At 49.2% G+C, this 15,802-nt stretch overlaps 1 protein-coding gene across 6 annotated transcripts in view; it reads right to left on the minus strand.

Annotated features, from left to right (window-relative positions):
• Positions 1 to 97: 97 nt before the first annotated feature.
• The window catches only part of ARHGAP17 (Rho GTPase activating protein 17), a 42,512-nt gene continuing 26,807 nt past the window's right edge, over positions 98 to 15,802 (minus strand). For 2 of the 6 annotated variants that reach the window (XM_030285061.4, XM_072935914.1), the window contains 13 exons: positions 15,589 to 15,657; positions 15,353 to 15,434; positions 13,153 to 13,280; positions 12,615 to 12,726; positions 11,989 to 12,070; positions 11,481 to 11,561; positions 10,726 to 10,839; positions 10,278 to 10,369; positions 9,997 to 10,153; positions 8,555 to 8,785; positions 7,028 to 7,191; positions 5,869 to 6,411; positions 98 to 1,052 (listed from right to left, as the gene is read on the minus strand). In XM_030285061.4, the coding sequence (XP_030140921.4) occupies positions 922 to 1,052; positions 5,869 to 6,411; positions 7,028 to 7,191; positions 8,555 to 8,785; positions 9,997 to 10,153; positions 10,278 to 10,369; positions 10,726 to 10,839; positions 11,481 to 11,561; positions 11,989 to 12,070; positions 12,615 to 12,726; positions 13,153 to 13,280; positions 15,353 to 15,434; positions 15,589 to 15,657 (1,986 nt within the window). In that variant the 3' untranslated portion in view covers positions 98 to 921. Of the gene's footprint in view, positions 1,053 to 2,581; positions 2,627 to 4,467; positions 4,492 to 5,868; positions 6,412 to 7,027; positions 7,192 to 8,554; positions 8,786 to 9,996; positions 10,154 to 10,277; positions 10,370 to 10,725; positions 10,840 to 11,480; positions 11,562 to 11,988; positions 12,071 to 12,614; positions 12,727 to 13,152; positions 13,281 to 15,352; positions 15,435 to 15,588; positions 15,658 to 15,802 lie in introns of all 6 variants that reach the window. The other 4 variants (XM_030285063.4, XM_030285062.4, XM_030285064.4 and 1 more) reach the window with 4 other exon arrangements.

A 15,802-nucleotide genomic window follows, 5' to 3' on the forward strand; every position in this document is an offset into this window, starting at 1 on the left:
CTGAGCAGTCAGTGACTCCGAGCTACACAGTCCAGGGGATCGCTGTGACCTTCAGGACCAAGTGGAAGCAACAAAACTAGAATAAAGATGCCTTAAGTTGAGAAAAAACCATCTTTAATTTTATAAATGTTCACTCAACTTCTGAATCCAAACAGCTGTTTCAAAGTTCTTTCAAAATTCAACCGTTTTCAACAAAAGCACAAACCCCATTTGCACGGTTTCCTTGTGAAACAGTTGCACATGAACAAAGCAGGTTAATACAAATAACTATGAAATCAGGGTAAGTACTGATCCTAAGTAGCAATGAAATGATTAAAGAGACAGAAGTTCCTCCTACAGCACGACAGTCCTTCAAGGCACTGGATGCATCCACAGTTCACAGGGTGACTGAGAACCAGCAGTCACCACCAGCACTGGGGCAGGGGTTGGGTTCATGGCTGGAGGGGAATCTGCAGCAAATCTGAGAGGGAATGTCCCTGGGAGGCAGCTCCTGGTACGGGCTAAGAACTACAAAGAACCTCTAACCGTGCCGTGAGAAGGATTATTTCCAAAATACAGACATGCACTTTAAATAACTAACGTTCTGCTCCTTGCTCTTTTGGAATTTCTGCTAACACCACCTGTACCAGCACTGAGCACGCTTCCTAGGCGAGTTCCTGCAGGAATTCATTCCTTCCACCCAAGAGTTTGAAAACCATTGTCCAGACCCAGATCATTAAACTTCTTCTGAGGGCCAAACCGGAGCGTGGCCAAAGGTTGGGCTCCATTTCCTCGGGGGTCTTCTCCAACTTGGGCCCCCCCAGAGGTCAGAGTCCCCAGGAGGCTCTGGCCCAGCTGTGCCCAGCTGTGCCCAGCTGTGCCAGCTGCCAGAAGAAGCTTTCCCTGTCAGGTCTGCCCCCGGCGAGGAGGCCGGGGCGCGGCTCACAGCGCGGTGCTCTCCGTGTCGGTGTCCATGTCCAGCAGCAGGTGGTTGTGCAGCTCTCTGCCCGCCGGCTCTGCAGGAAGCTCTGCGGGAGGGTTTGCGAGTGGCTCTGCAATACTGGGATTAGAGTCTGCACAAAAAGGGAACAGCAAGTTTAGCCTCAGCTCACTGAGTCGGGAGCTGCCGGGCATCTCCTCAGACACAGAAGGGAGAGCAAAGGGCAGGGAAGGCTCCTGGAGCAGGGCTGCCCCTGTGGGCACTCAGGGCTGAGCCCAGCTGAACAGCTCGGGCTGCTGCTCCTACAGAGCCTGCCTGAGCCCTGGGCACAGCAACAGCCCTCCTCCCTGAAGGAATCTGATTTAGGCTCCGATTCCTCAATGCCCCTCGAGAGCTACTCCCGACTTTCGTGTCCAAACACTCAGCAAAATGATTTGGCACCTAAATCATCCAGCAGGGAGCACCACCTGTGACTTTGAGAAGCAACAGGAACAAGGATGGTGTCAAAATGAGGCAGAAGTTATTTACACCAAGTGCAGATTAAACCTCTCTCCTGTCATGGTTTTTGCCTCTTCTGGGGAGAGGAGGATTTTGTTCAAGACAAGGTGTCCAGAAAGGACCACAAAATGCTGCATCTCGGTGACTGACTGGCCTGGCAGCTAGAATTATCAGACCAGAAAAATCCCTAGCAGCTCAAAAAAAGGTAACTGAAAATCTTGCAAGGATTTTGGAAAGCTGATTTACAACATGCCGTGACATCCCTCACTGCAGTCCAGCAGCTGCTCCACATAGGAAGTAATTTAGATCACTTAGATCAACAAAAAATCCAAATAAATGCCTTGTTTTCAAGCACAGGAGGTGCAGACAGGCATCCTAGAGAGACTGGGACTCATAACTCAAGCATGACATCCTGAAGTTAACCCAGAAGTTACTGCAGAAAACTCAAGTTGAAGGTTTCTGAGCTAAATGACCTGGAAGAGGGGACTCAGGCCCTGAGTGCAGCCTGCCCTGCTCCTGAGCCCCCAGAGCCCAGCAGCCTGCAGGGATCTGTGTCCTGGGCTCCTGCACAGGGCAGCTGCAATCCCACCTGGTCTGGCACCGAGCAGGAGCTCCAGGCACAGAAGCCCAGGATGGTTTTGTGCTGGAAGGGACCTGACATCCCACCCCACCCCACCCTCTGTGTAAGCAGGGAGACCCTCAGGCCCCCAGCCCCTGGAGCAGGAGCTCAGGGGGGCTGTGGCATGGGGAGAGAGGGGCACAGGGCAGGGCAGTGACAGCGGATCCAGCAGGAGCCCTGCGTGGGACAGAGCAGTTCTGGTGCTCTGGACAGAACAGTTCTGGCGCTCGGGACAGAGCAGTTCTGGTGCTTGGGACAGAGCAGTTCTGGTGCCCTGGACAGAAGTTTTGGTGCTCGGGACAGAGCAGTTCTGGTGCTCGGGACAGGCAGCACAGGGGAGAGTGGCCAGGGACAGCAGGAGCCACATTCTGCTCTCCAAGGCTTTAGTGGGTTAATGGGAGCAGCAGCAGCCCCTCTTGGCCATGCTGGGGACACACACACAGAGCAGGGCACTGGGGGGGGGTTAGTAGTTAGCACACACATCATTAGTAATTAGCAATTAGCAATTAGCAACAGTGGCGGCCAATCAGGGGCCTTTTCCTTACCATTGCACTTGCCAATACAGTTCCTACTGAATGCTGGTCAAACATCTGGATTATTTAATAAAACCTTTGATTAGAATATTCTAGGGCTTCTCACTTGAACACCATAAATAGAATTTGAGGCATTACTAAAGCCCAGTACAGGGACAAAGGAGTCAACAGTATCCTGAGGACAGGTCAGAATTCAGGGATCATTATGAGGTTTGCTGGCACCTTAATTTTGTTCCCTCATTCCACTTGTTAAGGTTCAAATTAAAACCAGCAGCTGCACATTGTGAATTAGTGAGTCTGTAAGTGCTGGTATGTGCAGGTGTGAATATTAGAGCAGACACTCTTAGGTGCAGGTGGTGGTGTTAATTCAGATTATTAATCCTTTAAAAACACATTGCTCTGGAAAAGGTGGATGCTTTAGCATGAAGTGTACTGCTGGAGGTGAGCCTGAGTGTCACTTCAACCCCTCCCCAAGGGGATTTTAGCTAAACAGGCTGGATCTTCTAGGTCCCTTCACCAGTTTTGGAGAGAATCCTCCCTCAGCAGCTTTCCTCTCCCAGTTTTCCTGTGTGGCAGCTCCCATACTGTGTTTACAGCACACACCTGGGCCAATTTGCTCTGGTTTGCAGTTCCCTCTGGCAGGTGCTTGCTGTGCCCAATTCTAATGAAGCAGCCCCAGCTGGATGTTAATTACAAGATAAGGATTTCTCCCATTGCACTGGGGTAAAACAAACCCTCCCTGTCTGCTAGCATTGAAGCAATTTCCTCAGAACCAGGAAAACCCTAAAACGAAAATAAATATGGTCAAACTATGAAACACTTGGAAATTTAGATTAAGTCTTCCCTTGAAGTTTGATTCACTAGCACAGCTGCTGCCGCTAGCTTCATTTAAAGTGCTGTCAAGATTCAGAGCCCAGCCTCACTTCTGACTTCAGCTTGGGAATAAATTACCCTCATATTTTAAATATACTGACAGAAGTACAATCAGAAGTCACTTATTTTAAAAATCAAAGCTACTTTTCAGTTGCTTAAGCAGCTCATTAACTGCAGGTTTCTCCATGGAATCCTATAATGGGCAGGGACACCTCTGACTGTCCCAGGTTCCTCCAAGCCCCCCCAGCCTGGCCTTGGCCACTTGCAGGGATCCAGGGGCAGCCACAGCTGCTCTGGGCACCTCCTTCTCGATTAACAGAAACCCCAAACCTGAATGACTTCCAGCCTGAGCTCTCAGTCCAAGCCTGGTTTCAGCCCTGCTGCAGAGAGGCAAACCCTGGGAAAGCCCGGCAGCCCCGAGTCCCCAGTGCTCCCTGGGGAGGCAGCAGCAGCCCCCAGGCAGTGGGGCAGCACCCCAGGGCCCCCCAGCCCCACGGAGATGGCAGTGGGGTGTGCAGGAGTGGGGCTGAGCAGCAGAGCCAGCAGGGAGCCTGGAAGGTGCCACGGTGCAGGGGCTGCTCTGCCACGGGCTCGGCCACATCAGCCTGGATTTTGCCAATAAAACTCGTAGTGGCTAAAAAGAACTGCAAAGCTACAGTGAGAGCTACATTAAAACGTAACCAAACCACCAAACTGTAGGAAAAATCCTATTTGCCTGCACTGAGGAGAAGAAACCTGCTGGAAATGGGTCATCCCTCACACCTGACTGAGGACTAACTCTGGGGGTGGTGTGAAGGGTTAATTCTCTCCAGGGACTTAAGGGACAACTGAATGCTCACTGCAGCAGAGGCTTGAGCCCCCTTGCAGGCAGAATGCTGTGCAGGGATGAGACACAGAGCTGGCAGAGCACGTTTCCTATGGAGGGGGGAGAACACAGGGCTGGCAGAGCACAATTCCAAGCACACATCTGAACTCAAAGCTACAAACAGGAGCAGGTCAGCAGTTCCGTTTCTGTGAGTACAAACCTTATTCGCAGTAACCATCCCCACCTGTGAAGGCATTGGGGTAGAGCTGTTAGGCAACAGAATTGATACTCTGCATTCCAACACATTAGTCTAATTCTAGAGAAGCTGCAGTGTCATGGGAAAGTTCCAACCATTATTAATTATAAGTAGATTTAAAAGCATTAGTCTCCCACATTCAGTATCTCTTCCTTCAGAATTTCCCAGAATAAGCAGTGACTCAGCAGGAAAACATTCCAAAAACTGCTGGTTTTGAATGGCCTTAGCAACTACATTAAAAAAAATAAACTTTATTAAAGAAACATTATCCCAACCAAACTGGAAACTACAAGCTTCATGAAGCTTCTGTGAGAAGACAAAAGTTTCTCTTTACTCCACTGTTGTCTTAAAACAAGGGCTGCACTTAAAATGTGAGGCTCTATAAATATTGACCTAAGAACCAGAGTTTTATACAGGTGATTCTTTAACTTCTGGATGTCCAACTTAAATGCACATCAGAAGGCTCCGTTCTTGTAAGGTAAAACATTCTCTGCATGTTTTGCCTGGTAAAACACGTGCCAGTGACCACTTGTGCCCTCTTCTTATCTCAGTATGTGCTGAAATCCACCATCCTCGGCTACATCTTCTCCCTCCTCTAAATATTTGCTTTTTGGCAACAGATGTACAAGCAGAATTGACTGCCAAGATGCTGTGCTGGCGCTGCTATCGCAGGGTTAAGCTTCCAAACAGGAAAAAAAAACCCAAAAAACCAAAAGTTCATGTCCACTTGCCCCCAAACACTCCTGATGCACAGAGCAGCTGGGTGGGCATGAACTGGGAATGAGCTATGGAGCATCTACCTGTGCTTTGTGCTGGCCAGGCATGAACTGGGAATGAGCTACAGAGCATCTACCTGTGCTTTGTGCTGGCCAGGCATGAACTGGGAATGAGCTATGGAGCATCTAACCATGGTTTGTGCTGGCCAGGCATGAACTGGGAATGAGCTATGGAGCATCTACCCTGTGCTTTGTGCTGGCCAGGCATGAACTGGGAATGAGCTATGGAGCATCTAACCATGGTTTGTGCTGGCCAGGCATGAACTGGGAATGAGCTATGGAGCATCTACCCTGTGCTTTGTGCTGGCCAGGCATGAACTGGGAATGAGCTATGGAGCATCTAACCATGGTTTGTGCTGGCCAGGTATGAACTGGGAATGAGCTATGGAGCATCTAACCGTGGTTTGTGCTGGCCAGGTATGAACTGGGAATGAGCTATGGAGCACTGTAACCGTGGTTTGTGCTGGCCAGGCATGAACTGGGAATGAGCTATGGAGCATCTAACCGTGCTTTGTGCTGGCCAGGCTCCCCCATGCCCCCAGCCCCAGCACTATCTCCTGCCCTGGCAGTGCCAGGGGCACGCACTCACCTGTGACTATTTTGGAGGCCGTGTGCGTGGGGTCTGCAGGCGGCTGCGAGGGAGGGTGAGGCGGAGGGGGCACGCTGGGTCTGTTCCTGGGCTTGGGCACGGGCCGTGGCCGGGGCAAGGTGCCGGGCTGGGGCACCGGGCAGGGCTCGGGGGGCACGGCGTGCTTGCCCAGCGGCGGCGTGTCGGGCGGCGTGGGGGTCTGCGGCGGCGGCTGCTCGGGGCCCTGCTCCCCTGGACACGCTTGGCTGCTGCCCCTGGGCTGCAGGGGAGGAGTTGCCTGTGCTGGGGGCTGCGGGGGCGGGTGGCTGGGAGCTTGGAGCGGGGACAGGCTGCTGGAGTATCTCCGGGGTGCAGAAACCTGGCACGGGGAGGAGGTCTGGGCTGCTCCTTGGTTGGCGTGCTGGGCGGGCGGAGAAGAGCTTCTGGCCGGAGGTTTTGGGGAGACAGAAGGTGGCTGAGCAGCCGGGGAAGAGCTTTGGCTCCCTGGCTGCCCCGGGGGGGGATTGGCTGGTTTGGGGGGGGCCGGCGCTGGCTTCTTCACAGCTGTGGAGAGAAGAGGGAGATCCCAGCATCAGGGACAGGCAGTGACAGGACACGGGGAATGGCTTCCCACTGCCAGGGAGTGGGGTTAGATGGGATATGGGGAAGGAATTGCTCCCTGTGAGGGTGGCAGGCCCTGGCACAGGGTGCCCAGAGCAGCTGGGGCTGCCCCTGCGTCCCTGGCAGTGCCCAAGGCCAGGCTGGACAGGGCTTGGAGCACCCTGGGACAGTGGAAACTGCCCCTGCCCGTAGCAGAGGATGGAACAAGATGAGTTGTAAGATCCCTTCCAACCCAAACCATTTTGGAATTCTACAACTCCAAACCAAGCTCCCAAAGAAAACAATTAGCAGCACAAAACACCCCCAGCTATGTTATCAGAATAAAATGGTGCATTATCAATTATAAGCATTTACTGATCAATAGCTTTTGAGAGAGTTTGTTAAGCAGCACTGTCACCATTCAGAGTGCAAAAGTCACAGTGCTTTACAGCCAGGCCTCGGGGACAAGCCAGCAGAGTCAACTGCTGTCTGTGTAAGGTGGTAAAGTTATTTCAGCAGCATTTCTGCAGTACATCAAGGCTTGGAAGGTAGCAGAAAGGCTTGGAAAGCAGACACACACCTCTCCTCAGGGCGTGGGGACTGGGACCAGCAGCGTTCTGGGGCTGGCTGACACCGAGCTGGGAGGTGCTGGCCCCTGCCTGGCCCGGGGCTGGCCCTGCCTGGCCGCCGTTCCTCACCGGGGGAGGAGTGGCTGCGGACGAGCTGTCCTTGCACTTTGAGGCACTGGAAATGAAAGAGCCCAGGTTAGAGATGGTTGTGGCGTGCCTTGTCTGGCCCAGCTGCAGCTGTTCCCTTACAAACCGTGCCGTGGATCACACATGAGGGAACAGTTTTCATGGAAAGCATTGTCAAGCCCTGGCACAGGTGCCCAGGGAAGTGGTGGAGTCACAGGCCCTGAAGTGTTCAAAGAACACGTGGATGTGGCACTTGAGGACATGGCTCAGTGGTGAAGTGCTGGGTCGATGGGGGATGTGGAGGATGAGCCAGGTGAGGTGGTTTGGGCAGGGTCCCCTCCTGGGCCATGCACCTGCAGGCTTCTCTCACTTCAATTTAGCCCTCCAAAGGACTGGCTTTACTCACTTCCACTGGCACTTTGCAATCCCCAATTCTCCAGGTGCTGCTAACAAATTGTGAGTACTTGCACAGAAGCTGTGCAGATTTTAAGTGCCACTTTCAGACACGACCCCTGAGGTTTCATTTCAGCTGCCTTTGCCACAAAAGCCATCAGTGGAGGAAATACTGGTGTGCAGGGGATTTCCAAACGAGCTGGTTTTGTAAATGTGTCACCTGAGAACAAGCTTTGTGCACAAGAGTCAGTGCTGCAGCAAACCCCACGGTGGGGTTCCACCCTGAGGCTGACATTTGGAAATGCTGCAGGCTTCACAGGTGGCTTGTCACAGCTCTCAGAACACTGAAGAGCTGACAGCAAAGTGCTGCTTCCACCTCACAGGAGGAATTCAGGCTGCTGCAATTAGCCTTGGAGTCCAGGGACACAAGCACAGAGCTTCAAGAGAAATTAAACAGCAAAGAGCCTGTCCTAAAGAAACTAATCCTGAAATATGATAAACTGATTACTAGTTTTCTAGTAAGCAAGTCTGCTCATCACTAACACCTGCTACAGACAAATAAACAAAACAAGACATATCCAGGTAACGAGTACAAGAAACAACAAACAAGACCAACAGGTTTCTGGTATTGCCACTGTAGGTTTGGCTCTTTCAGCAGCAAACTGGTATCACCTGTGTGCACATCTGCAGAACATAACCTGGGAAGGTCAGTGCGTATTTTTATCATCATCATCATCATTTTCATCATCATTTGTCCCCAAGAATTCCAGTATCTTAGCAGATGAACTCCAGAACAGACAGACCTGTGTATGCTGCATTAGCAGGTGAATTCTGGGACACCCAGAACCACAGATGCTATTTGATCAGACCACTTCAGTGTGTTGTTTCAGAAGGCCAATTGTGGCAGGAGAGCTCCTGCAGGGCGCTGCTGCCAGGGCACATTCCAGGGGGCACGGGTGGCACCAGTTTGCTGCCGGAGCCGCTGCCACGCCGCTGCCAGCGCCGGCCGTGCCTCTTACCTGGCATCCTCAGCGCCCGGAGGCTGGGGCTGCTCGGCGGGGGCGGCCGTGGGGCCAGGAGCAGCCCCGGGGCCGGCAGCAGGCTCAGCCCCGGCTGGGCAGTGCTGCTCGGGCAGCGCCGCGGGCTCGCAGGGCGGCAGCGGCGGCTGGAAGGCGGGCGATGTGAGCTTTCTGTTTACAGTGCCACATCGCCGCGGGGTCGCGGGCAGCTCCAGCACCTTCACACCAAAGCTACAGAGAGAAGAGACAGTGAGCAGCAGGCGGCCACCCCCGGGCTGCGGCAGCAGGACTCGGGGGTCCCACCCCCGATGAACCCCCGCATGCAAAGCCAACGAGGAAAGCTCCGACACCGCGGTGTTAAAGCCTCCTCTGCTGCACAACACCAGCGATGTTAAACATGCAACGGGATTTGGCTTATCCCCGCAGAGGGATAAGCTGAACGCCACTGAACAAACTACTCAATTACATTTGGAGACAAACACTGATGACAATGAGGTCAGAGCACTCGGAATCTCACGTGTAAATACAGACGTTTCCTCACACACCAGAGTAGCTCCTCACCAAATGTATTTTGCCACATGAATTTTGTTTCTATCACACACTAAGTTGCAGCAGAGATTAAAAAAAAAAAGCTACTGGATACAGGCTGTGATTTGGGGGCTGGAAAGAGGGATCCTTACAGTCCTTTCCAACCCAAATCATTCTATTTGCATTTCAAGAACAATGGAGAAGAAACAGACCCCAGCTCTAACAGATTTTAGAATGCATACAGCACATTCATTCTAGAAATTATTTTATTCTTGTTCTGTTAAACACTGAATCTTGAACCGATTTTCTTCTTCCTCTGTGAGTGCTGACAAATTTGCATGTGGCTGGTCATAGCTAACAGGTAACAACATTTGCATCAACAGCTAAAAACAAGCACATCACTTGAATACTCATGATGAGTGATAAGAATGAACGTTACACTACATGTTATATGGGAAACAGCACGTTTTACTGGGAACTTTTAGCATTCTACTGCTTGCTGTGGCAATACTGTACCATCATCAACTCAGAAGTCTTATCATGAAGGCACCAGGTAACATCACCTCAGCTTATGGGCTTTGAAAGAGAAGCCAGGGAATACCAGAAGTTAGAGACTGAGAGAGGCTACTGCAGGCACTTCTGTTCCAGTGAATCTCAGACCACCCCCAATGGGTACCAGGAGACTGGGAGCAGCAATATCTGCTTGGGCTTTAGCATGCACAGAGTGTAACTGGAAGGAAGTAACAGTACATTACCTTTGAGCCATCCTCAGGCTGCAACAACAGGAAACAAATCACCGTGGTTATCTACAGCATTTCCATGAAATTCCTCTCCTGACACCAGTGAAGGTGTCTGATTGAAGCCTCATTGGAAGAGGGTATAATGGGCCCCTCTAATAAGAGAATTACACCTACCTTTCCTTTTTCAGCAAATCCCCTTCCATCACTGTCATGCTCAGAGGCCTCTTCCTCTCCAGGGTCCCACATTCATAGTCATTCCCAGTGTGTGACAAGTGATTGGAATTCACAGCAGGAACTGCCACGAACGCCCCAGACACATTGAAATCCTCATCTGCAAAGGGACAGACAGACAGACTGCCTCCTCAGACACACACCCAGCCCAAGGGGAGCCTCACTGCACAGGCCAGCAGGGTGACCTGGAGGGCCCAAACTGCTGAGCTGTGGCAGGAACTCACCTCCAGGGAAGAACCAGTCTGCGTGCTGAATAATGGGCTCAATAACTGCTACCACGTGCACCGAGGTGGCTGCTGCCATTTCAGCAAGGGATCTGCAGGGGAGGTTTGAACAACGCTCCGTTCAGAGTCCCGTCAAAGTGAAAAAATCAATTCAGACCACCTAAACAGCAACTTAGGCTAAGCATGATGGATCAGCTCCTCAGTACCAGAGAAAGAGCAGCTGTGCTGGACTCCAGACTCTTCAGGAACATTCACAGCTTTTGGAAACACCCCCCAAACCCCTCCTGCCTCAAAGGACCTGGAGGCATGGGCTGAAAGAACACTTCATATATTTTTTAGGTAAACAGTCCGTTGCTGTGAATTGCTAAATTCCTTGCTAAAGGATTTAAACCTGTCAGTTCTACAGCTTCACCCAGTTCTGCTTTATAGCTTTCTTAAAAGAACTCACCCTTCATTCTTTGCCCACAACAAGTTGGGGCCCAAGACTATGGCGATGTTGCTCGGTGTCATTTTGTTAACGTCACTGTTCTGGGCAAGCTTGGCTAAAAATTTGATTAAATACCTTCAAAAAGGAAAAAAAAAATAAACAGCAGGAACCATGAGTGTTTCTCGTTGAAAGCAAGTAAATAAAAGTTCAAGAACTTGTACAGAGAGCTCCCAACAACAAGGAAATGAGATGAGCAGCCTTCTTGCTTGGCAGCTGCCCAAAGCTTCTGCTCCTGACTCATAAAACTTGAACTGGGTAGCAAAGAAAGCAGCTCCCATCTTAGCAAAACAGAACCACAGAAATATTATACTTCCAGAGAAAAATGCTTCATTTCAGCTAGTTTTATGTCCTGTAATGGAAATTCCATGCTTCTAGGAATCACCAGAGCTGGTTTTGTTCCTGTTCATTTCCAAAATGCAAAACCAAAAGGAAAAATGAGATGTTTAAGATAGATCCAGGTGGTTTCTAAGAGTGGAAACTACAGCACAGAGCAGAGCATGAGCCATAAGTAGAAAGGCTCTGTGCATCATTATTTCCTGACAGCTGATAGGGAATTAATTTGAGGACACCTCCTATGCAGGGCCACTGCTGCATGAAATAAGAGGTATTTTTATAAATGTCACTGAATTTGGCCAAGAACAGCACACCTGGATTAGAGTTTAGTTTAACTGGCTTCGAAGTGCAAAGCAGCTGAGCTAAGAGGTGTTCACACCCACCTGAAGTTAACACGGTAATGCTCAGGTAATCTGTTACAAATCCTCCATAACTCCTGGAGCTTCTTATCCTGGTCCTGAATACTGAAAGGACAAAAAAAAAAAAAAGCCATGACATCTTACTTTCAGGGCTGGAATTAGTTTCTACAGTGACAAAGAGATGATGATATCAACTTCATTTATGCCAAATAAATGTTTTGTACTTGGTAACCGGCTTGTCAGATGCCTGAATTATCTCTACCTGCCACAAAACTGCTTGAGCATCAATACTGTGCAGCCAGCAGCCTGAAGCAACCCTAATAGTTAAACAAAGAAGGTAATTCACCACATTTTCTGCAAGTTGTATTAAGCTATTTATTATTTAAAATAATTTGTTACACGAAATACCCGTTAGTGAAATAATAAATAACTGTGTGAGCTTGGCTGTTTCTTTTGAATTCATCTATGAAGAATCAAATTTAACAGAAATGTGCAGCATGACTTCCTCTGTAGCTATTCCTAGCATGCTTACTTTGCAGCTTGTGTCCACTCCTCGTACAGGCTGTAGGTCATGAGAGGCTCTGGCAGCTCCCGCAAATAGGATTTCAGGGCACCTGCAATGCAGACAGGGACAGGCTGGCACTTCAGCCACTGCTTTCACACTTGAGGGGAAATCTGCCCTCACATTTGCAGTTTTATCTGTGAAATGAATTCCAAGTGCCAGGGAAAGTGGCAAGGCCTGACACCTGCACAGTGGAACTGCTCAGATCTCAGCACAAAGGGTCTGTCAGTACTCGGTGCAATTTGGCAGAAACACGCTGTAAAACTCTGCATCACCTCTTCAGGACAAAGGATTTCTTATAAAGATGTATTGAAGGTCTACACACAGCTCTAATCTACCTTGACCATGTTAACACCCCTGTCATGAGAGATATGACAGCTGGGCCATTATGATCACCTGAATTTTACACACCATTGTCACAAACACATCAGCTGTGATCAGCACGGGCACCCTACACTTATCTGTGTCAAACTGTGATGTGAACTTTCCACTGATTGTCACTTCTCCCAGTCTAGCTGTGGACATCAACACCTGAACAGCACGAAGTTGTGTTGTGTCAATTTACACCTGGTTTGGATTCAGAGCACTCCCAATACCTGCAACAGCGTGGGGATCTGAGTAAAACTCATCCAGCTGGGACGTGGAACAGTCCAGGGCAGCTTTCAGCTTTTTTAACTTGGAGGCTCCAGCAGCAATTCTGAACAAGCCCTGCACCAGAGAAACAAAACGTACTGATTGGTAACCACACATTGGCACAAGGCTGGAACAGCACCAGTTTTACAGTTTTACAACAGTTTTACAACAGTTTTACAACAGCCTCTTTCAGAACATTCCAGCTTTGGTGATTTTCCCTGACAGTTATGACCCAGCTGATCCTTCATGTGCCCTGTCACTGCCACCTGACCATGGCTCAGCTCTTTCCCACCCTTGGCCCACCCCTAATTTCACTGTCTCTGCATCCACCTCCAAGACACTTCACACATGCTGAGTTATTCTGCTGCAAAGCATTTACCAACTACTTAATGAAGAAATTAGTTAAGCACCATGCTAACAAACAGACACCAGTTCATGAGCTTCACTCGGCCCTCTTCCCCCGGATTCCTGGCCTGGAATTAGCTCCCTGGAATTACCCACCTCCTCTCTCATCCCTGTTTCCAGGAGCATCATGACACAGGCTTCGATAGGAACGGCGATTTCCCGCCCGCTGCGCTTCAGATGCTCTTCCAGGGGAGTTCCAAAAGCTGGCTTTTCAGTCCATTTGTCTAAGTTGGAGAGTATCAAAACACTGAGCAGGATATCTCCCAAACCCTTGAACTACAGCCCAGGCAAGAAGAGAAGAAAGCCTCTAGTACAGCACAGAAATGTTCAGACTACAGCAGGAGTTTTACAGCCCTTGATTGGTAAAGTCCCTTGGATCATGAGCAAAGAGAAAATGAGGCTGCTGGTGGTCAAGAAAAAAATACTTCTGCATCTTTCTGGATGGAATATCACGTACAAATTCTGTGTATAACTGGAATTATAAATAACAAACCTTAACAAGTGCCAGCACAAGGCTGCACGTTCCAGTAACACTGATTTGGCTCCAGTCTGCAAGAATCTGTGAGGCAAATTTTGCCCAGACTGCATGACCTGGGCTGATTTTGGTTTTAACTGTATTTAAAGTGAATAAAAACTGAGCTGTTTTATTCCTTAAATCAGCAAATTACAATGGATGTTAACAGCCCCAGTGTATCACGTCAGAACTACCATGGTAACAGCCCAGCACCACAACATCCAAATTTTCACTTTAATTCTTCAACTCTTGTTTAACTCCAATTTGCACAAATTTCTCCAAATTGAATGTGAATTTCTTCTTTCCTACCATTTACGTTCTGACCCATTTCTGCTATTTTAACTGAAAAAATGCAGATGTAAAAGGTTATTGTTAGTACAGATGTGTTATTTCTTTTATGTGGAAAAGAGGCCAAGAAGGACAAAAACTTCAGAGGACTTCAAAGAGTGCTCTGAAGGCAAAGTGTTTCTGCAAAGGATTTCACTCACCCCTTTTCTTTACAAAACCACATCAATCACCTCCCTTGTCTGCTTTTAGTGCCTCTCATTGGTTAACACGCCACGAGATGCACAAGGCATTTCCCAACCTTTGCAAATTACAGCAAACATCAGGAAAAGAAACCTCCGTGCTTGTTCAAAGTCCCAGCTCCCATCCCTGAGGTGTCCCAGGCCAGGCTGGACGGGGCTCGGAGCACCCTGAGATCATGGAAGGTTCCCCTGCCAGGGCAGGGTGGCACTCGATGGCTTTAGGGTCCCTTCCAAGCCAAACCTTTAGGGATTCTAATTCACACTGCAGCTGGAAACACAAGGTGAGAAATTCCCCACGTTCAGCCACTTGGCCACCATGGCTCCCAGCCACCTTCTGGGGAGGCCAGTCGGTCCTGCAGCATTTGCTGCTCAGCTGTTCTGTCCAACCTTCCCAGGCAACAACAACAAATTTCAAGCAGCCATATCCAAAAACAACCTTCTGCACAGCCCTGCTGCTGTACCAGCATCACCCCTCTGCCACAGAATGCAGATATCCCACAGCATTTCCTACTGATTTATGTATTTCATTGGCTCATCCTTAACAGCTCCCTCAGCTCAGATTGTGCTTTCCTCAGACTCTGTTCCCCTATTTCTCTAAAGATTCAGGGACAGCACAGCCAATATTTTGGAGAGTAGTTTCCAAAACACACAGTGCATCTTCATCCCAGATCATCAGTGATACACATGAAAATCCCCTGACAGTGGAAGCTTAGCAGCAGTTTCAGGTCTTCTTAGGGAAGAAATGAAGCTGTCTAATTCACTTTTTTAACAACTGATCAGCACAAGAACCCAAACTCTCCCTTTCCCTGCATGCAGTGCACACTGGGAAAGAGGATTGCACAAAATGAGGGAAAAAACCATCAAGCTCCCTAAAATACATGGAGTTTTCCTGATAATCACCTGCAATCACTCAAGAACCAAATCACAACCACACTTTCATTGGCCTGAAGAGCCAGCTGTGACTCAGCAAAAGGGCACAAGGAAGACAGGTAAGCAAACAGAAAAAATCCTTCCTTTACCCTTCTGGGTATCAGAGAGATCCTTAATCAATATTTTATTAGTGTGTTAAACATGGCTGGAGAACTCCGGAGAACACGAAGATGGAATTATGCCCGGAAATGTACAATTGTTAAGCAGATCAAAATGGCCTTATTAAATCAGTCTGCATGCAAGAGAGTCGAGATAGAGGAGGAGAATATTGTGCATAGGTGGCACAGGCAAGGAGAAGCATCAGCCAGAGCACAGGTTACTTTACCTTGATGGGCTTGAATTTCGGGTAGGACCTTTTCTATGACTGCTAATGCTTTTCTATGGTAATCTGCTTGTGCTTCTAATAACTGAGAACAGAAGCCACATTTTAAAAACAAAAAGAGCATTAGCTTCTGATGAGCACATAAGACAAAACTAAAGGTTTAGCACACAAAATGTCATCTCTGAGAAGGGAGTGTGTGTGCCCAGCTGTGCTGAACAGAGCCCAGTGCCAGCACTCACCATGACGAAGCAGCGGGCGTACTCCCCCTCCTTGGACACGAAGCTGTACATGTCTGCAGCCAGCTGATCCTTTGGGAAAGATGCAAACCAGGACAGCAGATTTACTCATCTCACACTGCACAGGTAGATTTAGTCTGTTTATTTTGCCTTCAGGAAGTTTGGACTAAGAAGCTGTAATGCACCTGCTCTGCTGCAAGTGTTCTTCAAGCAAAAT

This window comes from Taeniopygia guttata, chromosome 14, assembly GCF_048771995.1.
Source record: "Taeniopygia guttata chromosome 14, bTaeGut7.mat, whole genome shotgun sequence".
NCBI lineage: Eukaryota > Metazoa > Chordata > Aves > Passeriformes > Estrildidae > Taeniopygia > Taeniopygia guttata.